At 29.7% G+C, this 14,128-nt stretch overlaps 1 protein-coding gene across 3 annotated transcripts in view; it reads left to right on the forward strand.

The window, feature by feature from the left end:
• The window catches only part of LOC129971348 (protein trachealess-like), a 242,393-nt gene that overhangs the window by 33,558 nt on the left and 194,707 nt on the right, over positions 1 to 14,128 (forward strand). Inside the window, exon 1 of one of the 3 annotated variants that reach the window (XM_056085025.1) lies at positions 13,764 to 13,863. The exons of the other annotated variants lie outside the window; for them this stretch is intronic. Within the exon in view, the coding sequence (XP_055941000.1) occupies positions 13,805 to 13,863 (59 nt within the window). The 5' untranslated portion in view covers positions 13,764 to 13,804. Of the gene's footprint in view, positions 1 to 13,763; positions 13,864 to 14,128 lie in introns of those variants that run through there. 3 annotated transcript variants of the gene reach the window in all.

The following is a 14,128-nucleotide window of genomic DNA, read 5'->3' on the forward strand; positions in this document are numbered from 1 at the left end:
TACTGGCATGTGAAATGTATGTATGATGTTTCTTCTAAGAGCGGATTATTAATTCTGCTTTGATAGTAACATTAATTCTGTCCATCAAAGAACACAATCCATACTCTTTCGTTTTAGCGGAGTCGCGGGTAAATAACAAATGCATATCAGAAATAGTATTTCCCCTATTGACATTCACGGGTACATACACTATTAACATTCTTTAATCTTGTTATTTAATATATATATATATATACTGTGGTACTATCGTGAAACTATAATTTTTGTAAAGCCAAATACAACTTGGCAATTTTATCTTATCAATGTCATCTATTTCTTTTTCATGTATTTTTACCTTATATTTTAATAATTTTTCAAAATTTAATTAATTATAGATAAAATCATTACTGAAATAAAGAAATTATAGATTACAAATTGCCAGGTATCATTGAGATTTTGAACTACTTTACTTTAATTTTTGATATTTTGGCTTTAATTTTTGATATTTTTGCTTTATTTTTTAAATATTTTTGGCAACGGTTTTTGTTTCCATACAATTTTTTCTCTCATTTTAATAAATTTTCCGGATTAACTTCATATTTTTTTACTGTCAAAGGAAAGGATACATAGAAAGAACTGTTACCAGAACTTATTAGCAGAATCATGGCAGAAACTAAAAGACAAGTTTAAAAGCCTGTGATTACTAACTCATATCAAGAACAACTATTCATTTGATTTATTTTCATTTTTTTATTAATGAAAAATTAATTATTTAAGTAAATAATTCAAAAGGTACATTAAAACTTTTCTTATACTTTAGCGTTTGTGAACGAAATTTGGAGAACTACTATAACAGATATTAATAAAATGTGGAAAAAAATATGGTATTCATGTTTTTAAAAATCATTTGGTTCAACTAATATTCTCATTCTAATTAAAAAGCCTTTCTTGACAAAAGGAATTTGCATATTATAAGATTTAATATGAATTAGTTTTTTTATATTAAAAAATTAGGTATGAACGCATCTTAATCCCGAGCAACGTGGGTATATCAGTTAGTAAACTTATAAACTTTTTTTTACATCGTCCATGAATTAAAAATTTTTTTTTTCTTTTCATACTTTGCTCAGGTTTGATAGTAAATGGCGAATATCAGTAACAAAATGAATTCAGTCTATCAGATTATACGTATCACAATTACAAATTATTTACGAGATGTTAAGTTGCTAATTGCATGATAGAGGTAACTGAAAAGCATGTAGTCGATCATTTCAGTTGGATTGAGGCATCAAGTAATCACTATCTGTTTTCGCGTTTATGCGACCTTATTTAAGTATTAAAATCGCAGCCACGGCCTTCCAAGGCTCTGCTTATCGTATTACACAACTACTCCAGTTCGCAATCGCCACAAACATCTTAAAAGTACTTTGAATGTCGAATTATAAATGCGCTGTTGTCTCTCTCTCTCATTATTCGGGTCACTCGGTTCAAGTTTGAAGTCATTTATAACAAATTAATACGCTAAGTTGAAAGTATACAATGTTTTTCTGTAGGAGGAAAAGTCTCCAAAGGATTAAATAAAAGGAGAAAAAAAAATGACGATCGCCGAAATGGAGGAAGAAAAACACGTTCCCGATGCACAATTTTTCACCCAGAAGGGCCGGACGTTCACTTTAAGATCCAATTTTCTTGGCGATTAATTAAAAAGGTGCGGTGACTTTTTACAAACTAATGATATAAACTCGTTAGCCCTCCGAGGAGACTGCTTACTGATGACTAGAAACGATAAAATGCGAATTCAGTTGCGTTGGAACATCTCTTTGTTTTATTTTTCCCGCGCTTTTCTTGCTATTCTGTTTTTCCCCCCTTCCGCTCGTGTTTTGTTATTATTATTATTATTTCTTTTCCACCAACTGGCATCAGTATAGCTCGCCTGGTTCAAAAGCCACTTTGGAATAAATTATTCATGATTTCGCTGTGTATTATTATTACAGAATCACTAGCGCAGGAGAGAACAATATGTGATTTTAATGAGAGGTACGGCCGCAGAGTGAAAACGGAAGAAAGAATCTTTTGCGCCATTTATGTTTCAATAGTAATTATTATTATTATTGTTGTTCTTGTCACTGGCGAGTGAAGAGGCTGGATTTTCACTTCAACTAGTTACTGAATAGATTAATCGCTTCGAACTCCGAATGAATGTAATTAAGCGCGGAATCCAGAATATAAATGATTCTTTTTTTATCTGCCGGTTCTCAGTCTAGAGGGAAGGAGATGATAACACCAGATGTTTCCAATTGTATTGAGTATCTGCTTCTGAGCAGAAGATCTTTACCTTTTTGTCTCTTGAGATTAATTCAGTTATTTTAGTTTCCACGGTTAATTTGTTTGATACAAAGGAGGGACGAGCAGGAAAGAATACAAACTAAACATTGAATGGGAGCTTTTACATATTCTTGTATAAGTTAATATCTCGTTAACGAACTCATTTTTCTATCAAAAAATTGAGTTTAAATAATACGATTATAAAGAAAATATAATAAATGCGACATTAAACTATACATTTTAAATATTTATATATGGGCTAAAAAATTGTCGTTTTTAAGAAAAATTAACGTTCAATTAGTATAAAGAAATATCATATAATAATACATTTACAAGAAGTAAACTACTTTAATTTCAATACAGAGTTGTAAAGAATGTTACAAATATAGCATTTTAAGTCTACGTTATCCTATTTTCTATATTTCTAAGTTTTTCTTATAAATATACATGTATATTAGTATGAGGTCAAGTTTAAAGAACGCAGTTTTTTATTCTTATGTGAATCAGATTTACTTGGATTAAAACAGCAATTTATGCATGTTTTGAGTGATAATATGAAAATAATACAAAATATTTATTTTTACTCATTTGAAATTTTTTGCAAATAAGAATTTGCTTTGAAACCACATAAAACAGCGTGCGTCCTCTTCATCACACTGAGTTTCTGTATGCAATATATTCAGTTTTAAAAAGCCACTTACAAATTTACAAAAACAAATGAAAAAAAGCTGAGTGACTGTAAAACGACCCTTAAATGAAAACTTAAAATGAAACAAATTTTCAAAATTTTTATTTTGATAGTGGTAAGTAGTTATTTAACTCTGAAAAATTTGATATGCTTTTAAAATTTTAAATTGTATTGCTAATTCTTTTTTAATTGTGAAAGAAGTATTTAACATGGTGGCCGAATTTCCTTTTCTTATATAACTGTTTTAAATACAAAATTTTTTCAGCGCGTAACATTTCTAAAAGAAAATACAGTATTCAGAAGATTTATAATGCTCTTATTGATGTATCCCTCCGAGGAATCGGAGGGATACATCAATAAGAGCTTAAGATACATCAATAAGATAACTTTGATAAGCTATTTTGTAAACAATCACTCGATTGCTTAGATAACAGCGTGATGGTGCACATTAATCAGAGATGAATTTAGTTTTAGTTATATTAAAGTCCCGCTTTAAAGCTATGCAGGAATTATTTTGGGGCTATTATTTTACTTCTAAACCATAACCAGATGATTCAAAATTGCTTCAGAGGTGGCATTCCCACTCCAAATCTCCATCCCATAATTTTGAGAGCTAACCTCTTATTTCTAAATCATAGTCAAACGATGCTAAACTGCTTCAAAAGTGGCACTCCTTCTCCAAATCTCCACTCCACACCATCGGAAAGATATCTGCATCTCGATGGATTTAACATGCTTATACTCGTTACATTAGAATTTAGCACGAATGTGCTGTGTAATTTTCATAAAATCTGGTATCGAGCACATAACAGTCAACTGCGGAATCACCGCAATCCTAAAGTTTAAAAAAAAATCATTAATTCTAGTTTCTCTGTATGGAATACAAATTTCCTAAGAGGATGTTCCCTCGGCCGATAATGAATCATTTTGATTTTCTGAACTTTGACAATTTAAAATAGTAACTACAGAGTTGTTAAAAGTTTCAGATAAATATCTCCATGAAAAAAAGTCAACTTCTATAATATTCACTTCTTAAGGCTATAAAAGGAGCCAATGAATTTCGTGAATAATTTTGTGAATAGCTAATCCCTTATCTAAATGCAAAAGATTAATTGTAGCCAAATTCATTCATTCATAATTTAGAATTACAGTATCTTTCTTGGCTTTATAATTTCTTCGAAATAGAACATTTAAAAGCTGAATTAAAAAAAACTTTCAAAGATCATATAATCGCAATGTACATTTTCTACCCTAAACAGTAGGTCCATTCTGATTATGAGCTTTTAAGCTAAAGCTTAAAGTATTAGGGATAGGTAAATATTTCTAGACGAAAAAAAAAAAAAAAACCCGCTATAATAGCAGTAAAAAGTAACATTTTCTATTGTTGACTAGAAAAGGTAGACTATGTGAAAATTTAAACTTAATTAAATTTTTAGCAATATATTTATTTATTCAGACAACATAAAATGTAACGCAATACGTATTTTAGAGCATTTAGAAGATAGAAATGTAAGCTTACTTCTAAAGGTTTAAAATTAAGCTATATGCAATTTTATTTATTAAACTGTATTTCCTGTCATTAATTTCCTTTCCCTATACTTTTCATTTTTAATCCTACTTTCAAAAAATGAAAATGAAGTGAGTTTAAAAGTTTAAATCGAAGTAAGAGAGGCACAGAAAAAATGTTTCGCGTATCTATCATTCTTTGTGTCTCACAGACTAAGAAACAAAAAGTTTTACAAAGTTGAAACCTTGGTAAATGTTAGAAATGGGTCATGCTTAGTTTAATCTCATTGTTTTCCTTTCAGAGCTAAATAATGATTTATAGAGATTATAAATACAAAAAGAATAACGACAGTTTTGTAAAAAAGGATGGGTTCAAAGATTGATTACGATATGTTAGCACTTTATCAACTTTTTAGAAGGGAGATCCAGGAAAAGAAAAATACTTTATCAACTAAAATGTTCTTGATCTCGAATTTACGTTACGCACATTAATATTAAATTAACATGAAACTTTAAATATTTAGTCATTTTGCAATAAACGTACGTAACAATTTACTTGGGACATTGCTCGGAAGCAACTTGTGTTTTTACTGACTTCTGTGGAAATCTATAACTAGAAAGGCTTTGCATGGGTGTTATTAGCAGGCTTTTGTATACAAATTTCTGGGTAAGAATTAAAATACATTTCTTAAAATCAATTAAATTAAAATGAACTAATTAAAATAATTTCTATTGTAAAATATATAAATAAATTATACACATCCTATTTATTTAGTATGTTGCATCTAAAAAAAATTTTTCAACAACTTTTCACTATCTGCCATTTAAAGAGTTAAAAAAATTAATTGAATAATAATAATAATTTTGTCGCCAGTCCATTTATTTTGTTTTTACTTTTTATCCATTAATAAATTATTAAATCAATAATTTAAATTCCTTTAATGACTCACTGAATTATTATATCCCTTTTAATGCACGAGAAGTACTTAACAAAGTAGTTCGCGGAAAAAAATAGTAAATTTATCTATAGGATTTTTTAAGACTGGTTGCAAAAGACTCTTCGAATAAAATTTAAGAATGAGTTACTAAGAGTTTAACTCAGTTTGAGATTTCTGACTGTGTCTAATGAAGGTGGATTCATCCATTCGTGTGGCATTCATTATGGGCAAAATGTGTTGAGTCATTTTATGACGGTGTAGTGGCGAAGTATTGAAGAGACACATGAAACTTGAGTAAGTATAGAGAGGCATAATATAGTGTGAAAAAAAGAGAGAGATAAAAAATACGTTTCCTTCATTTCGATACATTTCAGCAGGAATCCAATTCCAATCATTCGAATTCTTTCCACCTGCTGATTTTTAAGTTACATATCATCAGAATTTTCGGAAGATAAACGTCTAACAAGTTTTTTTACGTTTTTGCAAAAAACCACTGTCATTATTATAGTATTCTTCTTAATTCATTTTGCTCTTATTCACACATGACACAAAATAAACAATTTTGTAATTGTATAGAAAGATGAATAGTAAGACGCGTAAAGTGAATCGCTTTACACACACACACAGACACACACTGTGCAAATGAAAATTAAATTGCAGGCAAAGTATCCCACACATGCCCGAGTCATTCATTTTGACTTCAATAATGCATCCCGAGTGCAGCTCCTTATTCTGCGCGAAAGGGTTATAAAAGAGGGATCTTTCAGCTGTCGAAGATGGATATGCATGCTTTCTTTGCCAACAGATGAGTGGATTAAGAGGATTTTTGATTCGGTTCAAGAAGTTCCTACATGACTTATGGGTATAATTTTTAAATTTATCAATTTTTAGATCATTATGTATTTTATCATTTTTCTCGCGTACTTTGTCCATTTGTCTCGAGACGGATCATTTTATACTGTAGAATATCAGTTTTTTTTTCTGTGTGGTTAAATATCTGTGAAGATCCATTGCAAACTGGTTAGACAAATAAAACATTCTCTTTGCAATAATAATATTCTCTTCTATAAATTAGAGTATACATTTAATTGAACGACAGTAACACTCATGTTTACCACTCAGTGTTTTTCTTCGCGTTCTGGAAATGAAAAATATCTAGAAGACTGACTGTTTTTGAGCCGAAGTCATTTTCTTCATTTAATGGATTTTAATGTATAAAGAAGATATTATTTTTTACTTTTTTTACAGCGAATAAAATTGGAAATGAAGGCAGTTAAATAGTAAAACTTCTTTGATGTATCCATTCATTAACCGGTTTATCCAATTTCTTATTCTTAGCATAAACAACTTTGTGTATTTTATCTTTCTAAAGGCAACAATGAATTGCTCGAGAAATTGGCATTCTGCTTTAAACATAAATTTTTGGTATTGAGATTTATCTCCGGCATTTATTTCAGTTCTTAAATGTTCTTTGGAATGTAAAATCAAACCATCAAGCTTAAAACAGAGAATGGGAAAGTTCACATTTTGCTGTAGCAACCGAACAATATGTTGCCATAACAACAATGTCTTGGCGCTTTAAACTCTCGTCTTGCCCTCCAAGAAAAGATTGTCACGAATGCTGGGTGGAAATAAATAATTTAGAAGATGTATTCTTTTAGAAATGGAGATCGTTAGTTATGGATTACTGAGCTGTCGTAGATGATATTTCATTTTAGTGCTCTCTGACATCATATTTGATAATAATGATGCATTTAGTTATTAGAAACCATCTCATAATGAATTCATTTTTTCTATCATTGTGGAAGTTTATTTTTAAAAATATAGTTACTTGCAACGATTTATTTTTTAATAATATAAAAGAAGAAAATTACGCAAAGATGAATTTTTCACAAACAATGTTTTAATTAGCTTTGGTTTAACGCTTTATTGTAGATTTACTTTGTTAACAATCGAATTTGATGAAATATTAATTTATAAAGGTACAATGACGCTGTTGCTGCACATTTTAGAAGGCAGTTCCTTTGAACTCTTACCTTAAATTCTCTAACGGTTCCTTTCTTCATACCACTTCCTTCTTGTCATTGCACCGTGCAGAACAGGAAAATTTTGCTGTTCATAAGAATGTGTTGTGCTGTCGAGAATTCGTATTCAATTGCACCGCTTCGAACATGTAAATTTTGTTGTTCCTACAATTGTATTGTATTGTCGAAAATTCGCATTGTATTGTGACTTCATAGAATGTATAAATCTTGTTGTTTCTAAAACTGTGTTATTATGCTATAGAGAATTCGAATTTTTACTAAACCCGCGTTGTATAATTTGTATCTAATGTATCTTTTTCTTATACTTGATTCAAAAACAAAATGCCCTCTGTGTTTCCGACGCCAAATTCTATAACAAAAAGGACTTGTTTCTGCATGCCTGGTCTATCCTCACCATTTATAAATGATGCTTTAAGACATCCTGAGTAAATAATTGAACATATAATATGGAAAATTTATTAATCTAATTGGAATTTAAGATATAGAGCTAATTATATATTTTTTAAAAATCTATTCTTAAATTCTCAATCTTTGCTTGATATTGAAGCTGTACGTGGCCATCCATCTTTCGTATGAAGAGAATATTTGTTATAATATATGAATTAGAAAATATATGACATCGAATCTTTCAACCCATATCACTCTTATGCATAGTCTAATCGTACTGTGCAGGATGCATGCAACGTTTTCATATTCTTGTTGGATAAAGATTATTATAAAAGCCGTATAATAGCAATAAATTTCGCATTAAGTTTTAGAAATTAGAGTAAACCTAAAATTATTTATCAGATTTCTAAACACTTTGAGGAATCCTTATTCTCGAATATATTATATAATAAAGCACCTCATTACTTTTCTGAGTGCAAAGCTTTATTAGTTTAGTATGCGGAAATCAAGTATTTTGCTCATATTGTAAACATACACAGATGCAGAGATTCTTTCTAAAATTCAAAGTGAACTTCATTCTCCTGTCAGTATATATGTTCTGATCATCGATTCGCTTAACAATTTTTATAAATATATATTAAAAGAAATTTCTTAAAATCCAGGTTAAGGTTAAAAATGATCAAAAAAGAAATTACATGTTCTCATCTTATGCAAGCATAGAATTCAAGTACAAAAATTCTATATTTGATATATTAAATATAAAAAAGAAAGACTAATTAGTCTTCTATGATTTAAAAAAATATCAAACTAAGTTTATCCATTTTTTCAGAATTATGCTCGGTTTAAACATATTCTAAACTCCAAGCTTCTAAAACAACTAAGGAGGAAAAAATTGTTGTTTTCTATATTGTAGTTTTTCCCCAGAAAGTCGACACAGCGTTTTTTCATCAAGAGTTCTGAGGGACATTAATTACAAAAACTATTCCATATTTTATAAGAATTTATTCTAAATCTGTTGAATGTACACCAGAGATTCAGCAACAGAATGGTTCTTTGAAAACATTTCACAATCACTGAAAATATAAAATGCATCAAAACCAGATTTGCTGCTGTTCATTTGAATTAGGACAACAAATATTATGACTGTGAAGGAAGTTCTCCCGACAAACTTAAAGAATGTTCGAACCTCAAGTGTTATACATTGTAGCATCTCGATTACAAAGATAACTCAAAAACGTTTTAAGCTAGAGAAATGAAGTTTGGTGTACGGTTTTTACACCACGAATTGTGAGCAAAATATATTTAGGGGAAGTTTGTTTGTCTGGATGTTCGAATTTAAGTTAACATGAAAACTACAAAACGAAGACAGCTAGAGGAATAGAATTCCACTCACAGATGTAACGTGTATAGTGTAGATACCTATATCAAATTTTGAACCAAATCCAAGAAGAGGTGGAAATGTCTGCGAATCTATACATTCAGAAGCATGTAAACGCGATAGCTGAAAAACGCAGTGACTTAAATGCATCAAATTTGGTATGTGATATCGTGACTACCATTGTAGTTTTGAGTTCATTTTTTGCCTCAATCTATTTTCAAAAAATGCATCTAAAACACTGATTCATCTTCATGAGAGAGTATGCGTGAAAGTTTTGTATAGCTGATGCTTTGATAAATACTTACTACCTATTTGCCAAATGCCTTCGTTTTGTAGTTATTGAATCTAAGGGGCCATTTTGAGATGCTGTTGGAACATCCTTGCAGATAGTATACTAGCCAATAAACATTATCATGTCAAAAGAACATGGAAAAAAGTCAGACTTAGGCAATAATATTGAATATAATAATGTTGATGGAAATTAAATTTGAAATAATATTTTATATTTTAATATGACCATTAATGACATTCGAGCATTCTTTACAAGAATTCCAACTTTATTTAAGTCTGTGCAGTTTAAAACAAAGTGTTAATATCAATCACATCAAAAGCTTATTACAGATTATTCTCGAACAATCGGCATACGAATTTTCATAGTTTTTGTAGGAAACGAGACTATATCAAATATTTTCTGTTGCTCAGTGGCAACAGCTGTAAATTGTTAGTTAGGTTTTGAGGAGAATAAAGTAACATGTTTTAATACTTTCAGTCTAATTTGATACCGACACGTTTTTTATCAAAATATTGCAAGTGATTTGAATCTAAATCTGTTTAATATCATGTCGTAAAAAATACAAAACAGAGATATAGCGGACCGTAAAAAAACCTTTTGTATTTCAAAAATTATTGCAAAATCATCCGTGTCGCAAAGCATGTCTGTGTGTGGTCTGCAATTGCATCTAAATGATTTGGCAAGCATGGTCTTTGAACACAGATAATCTTCTGGCAAAAAAACCCGACAAGAATTTCACCCTAAGATCAATGCTACAAGTGTATTTGTCAGTCACTCATGCTTTACAAATTATTGTGACAAAATGAGATTATTTATTTAATGACAGGCGCATAAATGCTGAGCTTTTCCCAAAGCAAATTTTGTCCTGCCTTATCATCTGTGAATGAAAAATTCTTCCATTGGATGCTATTGTAAAACCATTAAGCTCAATTTCCAGGTAAGATTAGAGATATTTCCTTTGTTTACAAATGAATTTCGAAAGCATTTGCCGTTCATGAAGTTCTTCTCCATTGTCAGTGTTTCATCATTAAAATTACTTCCAGAGGAAGGTGTGACAATTAGGGATATATGCTTTGCTTCCATTATTATTCTAGAAACGCATTAAACTGTTTGTATTCATTGAAATTCTTAAAAAAATTTTCGTAGATTAGACACAGTTGATGGTTTATTTCTTTTATTTGTGAGGAACACAATTCATTAAAAATGCTTTTCTGCTGGAGCATGAAACCGTGTGGAACAGAAATATTTTTGAGGAAAAATATCAAATAGGGTATAGCATTTTTAGACTGTCATGGAAGAATTAGATTTATCTGGGGATGAGACAGCTTGTAGATAACACAGATAGGAATGCTAGATTCATAAATATGCATTTAAAATCAACAAAAATTCTTATTTGATAATATATAATCTGAATTTTTATTATTTATATCATTATCGTGTTTTGTTTCAAATGATTCTGTTTTTTATGCTGTATGCTCGATCTTTTAATGGATCAAACTTTTATTTCTTGAGCTTTTGTGATTCGTTTCATTTTAAAGTCAATAGACTGATTTTAAATCGTATTGACCCATTGATATTCTATGTCGGAGAATCGAATAGAAACTAATGTTAATGGAAACATAAATTCTCAATTAAACCATTAAAATTCGTCCATCCTCAACCTATCATTATTCTCATGCAATGGAGAAAAAAGTGATTCATTTTATGTTATTTCTGTTATATTATAAATAGCATTGGTTTAAGTAGACAAAATATTTAATTTAGAATTTTTTCAATATTCATAAAAAAATAAAATTCAATATCATCCATGGGATCGAAGACGTTAGATGAATTACTAATTGAAAAAAAAAATAGTTAAAGGGTAAAATGAATGGGAATAATTTTATGAAAACAAGTTCAGATTCGTCAAAATGTAAAAAAAAGTAACAATTGAACGAATAATCTATTAAAAGAAGTTTTTCTCCCAAAGCAGAGAGCCAGTGTTTAGTACTAAGTTTTAAAAAGCATTTATAGAAGTATAATGTAAATAATTAAAGTGGAATTTTTCGAATAAAATGTTTAATGATTTTTACCTATTTTTGTTTATTATACAATCAAAAATATTTTTTGAATAATCATATTTTTAGATGTGTATATTAACATTACATAAACGGAAACTCACCCTGTCGTTTTGGGTTCCGTCACTTATCCCATTCGCGAGGCATTCATTTAATATATTATGGACGAGATATGTTGAGTAATTTTATGAAGGTGTAGAGATTATGTATTAAAGAAACACTTGAAACCTGATTAGAATAGTGGGTATAAATAGATATAATATCGTTTTTTTAAATTTTTTATTTTGATAGTTTTTGTCTCATAATTTATTTGAGTGCGATATATTTTAAAGCCCTCTGTCTGGCTACAATATTCTAAATAGTTTTTGAGCTTATTCCTACTTGGCACAAAATAAATGATTTCGTAATTATATAGAGTCTGAATTGTGGATTTGACTTCAATAACGCATCGCGAATATTATTCTGCGCAAATGAGTTCAGCTTTCACTTTTATGCCTCCAAACTATTTCCCACTCAACGTGACCGGCTTTATATCATTTGCGATAAATTACCAGACTTTATTACTTACTTTATTACTTTATTTATTAGACTTTATTAAATTACCAGAATTTATTTAGTCAGAGAGATACATTTTGCCTTGGTCATTGCGGTATATATCGCTTCTTTCCTTTCAGATTCAAATCTTGTAAATTTTTATCTTTGCAGTGGTCTTCACAATTTCTTCCTATAATTAGTATTTTTATTTGTTTCAATACCTAATGGATGCAATCTCCATGTATTAGCCGTTTTCAATATATTGCAAACTGAATATTCTTTTACACTCTTTTAGCAGAAATAATTATAGTTTAATAGGAAGAATTGTCAAAACTGTATGAATATATGGCAAAAAGGATTTTATAATTACCTACAAGTAAATATTATTTTATCCTATTAAAAATAAATGCACAGTGGCTGTATATATATGCATGCTCACATCTGCTTCTAAACAAATGTGTCGAAAGCAACCAAATTTTTCACATTTATGATATGAATAAGAATATTCTCAGTTTCTCAAAGCATAAAAATTAGTTCAATAATTAGATATTAACCAAAATGTGTCGTTTTTTTATACTTTGAAATATTATACTACTTTTTTGAAATTATCTTTTATTATAATACGCTTTTTGATAACGTTTTTGTTGATTTTTAAAACAGTGATTTAACCATTTTTAAAACCAAACTTAAGTCAACCACTCAAACGAAGATAACTTCTTTCCTTGTACTTCAGCGTTTCGGAACAAAATGCTATGTATACTAATATAACAAATAACAAAAAGTTATGGCTAAAATGAGCTATCAATATTTTATAAAATTCCTTTGGGTCATTTAATATTTTAAGTTTAAATTAAAACTGTTTTATATCAAAAAGCAACTTTTATTTAAAAAATATTATACATGTATATACATATCTTATGTCTGTATAATGGTAATATTTTAATCCAGATCAACGTCAATTATATCAACTAGCATCCAATAAATAAAAAAATACATTGCGACCATTTAGGCATAAGAATGATTGCAGGCAATTGTTGAGTTTTGTATTTACTTATGGTATTTTATTCATACACTTGCGTTTTTTAAAGGTAATAAGATTTTTTTTACGCCATGGCAATAACGATCAAGGCTGAAATCGAATCGCGTTCTTAGTCTAACTTTCTTCCGTTTGTTTTTGGTGCTCACGCAAGAGCAGGGAATTTTGGCTTCTATTTGCGCTCTTTGGAAAATATCTTTTAGAGCTTCTAATTATTTCACAACTTTTTAAGATATCTCTTCGGATCAGTTAATTTATTTATGATTTTAATCGCCATACTATAAATACGTAATGGCACTTACAAACTGTTTATTTTGTGCTGAAAATAACAAAAAGAAAAATCAAAAGGTACAAGATTGATCATATTTTTTTTATTAATATCTCATTCGGCCGGATCCATTTTTCATTGCCATTCTTTTTCAATTTATCGCTCGCCTATCGCTATTTAGAATACGGAATCCATTTAATAACTTAAAATCGGTCAGGAGGAAGTAATTGAAGACGAAGCCGAGCGATAAGAATAACGCTGAGTGACAACGAAGGGTGTGGGGTGCTGGTCCGAGATTATTTTCTCTGTTTTTAATTTTGCGGAGGAGGAAATTGGCAACAGTTCTGACAGCTTACGGATTGAATCAAGTAATGAGATTTTGGAAATCAGCCCTCACCTCTGACTTTCCCAGACCACACTCTTTTCACAGGTATGAATAAAATGCGCTTTCTTTTCTGCCTCGGAAATTAAATAATGAAGGCGCGATCTTTTGTTGAGAACTAGATGAAATACTTTTGTTGTTCGGAGCTTTAAGCAGTGTAAACATCCGTGTAACCAGATCTCTCTCAATCAATGAGTTCTTTTAGCTACACAGAAAACAATTTGTTTTGTCTCTGATATGTGAGCCTTTATGAATATGAAAGAATTTTTCATAAAGCGAATAAATGCATTACAGAAAGTTTAAATAAGCTGAG

Source organism: Argiope bruennichi, chromosome 6, assembly GCF_947563725.1.
Source record: "Argiope bruennichi chromosome 6, qqArgBrue1.1, whole genome shotgun sequence".
Classification (NCBI taxonomy): domain Eukaryota; kingdom Metazoa; phylum Arthropoda; class Arachnida; order Araneae; family Araneidae; genus Argiope; species Argiope bruennichi.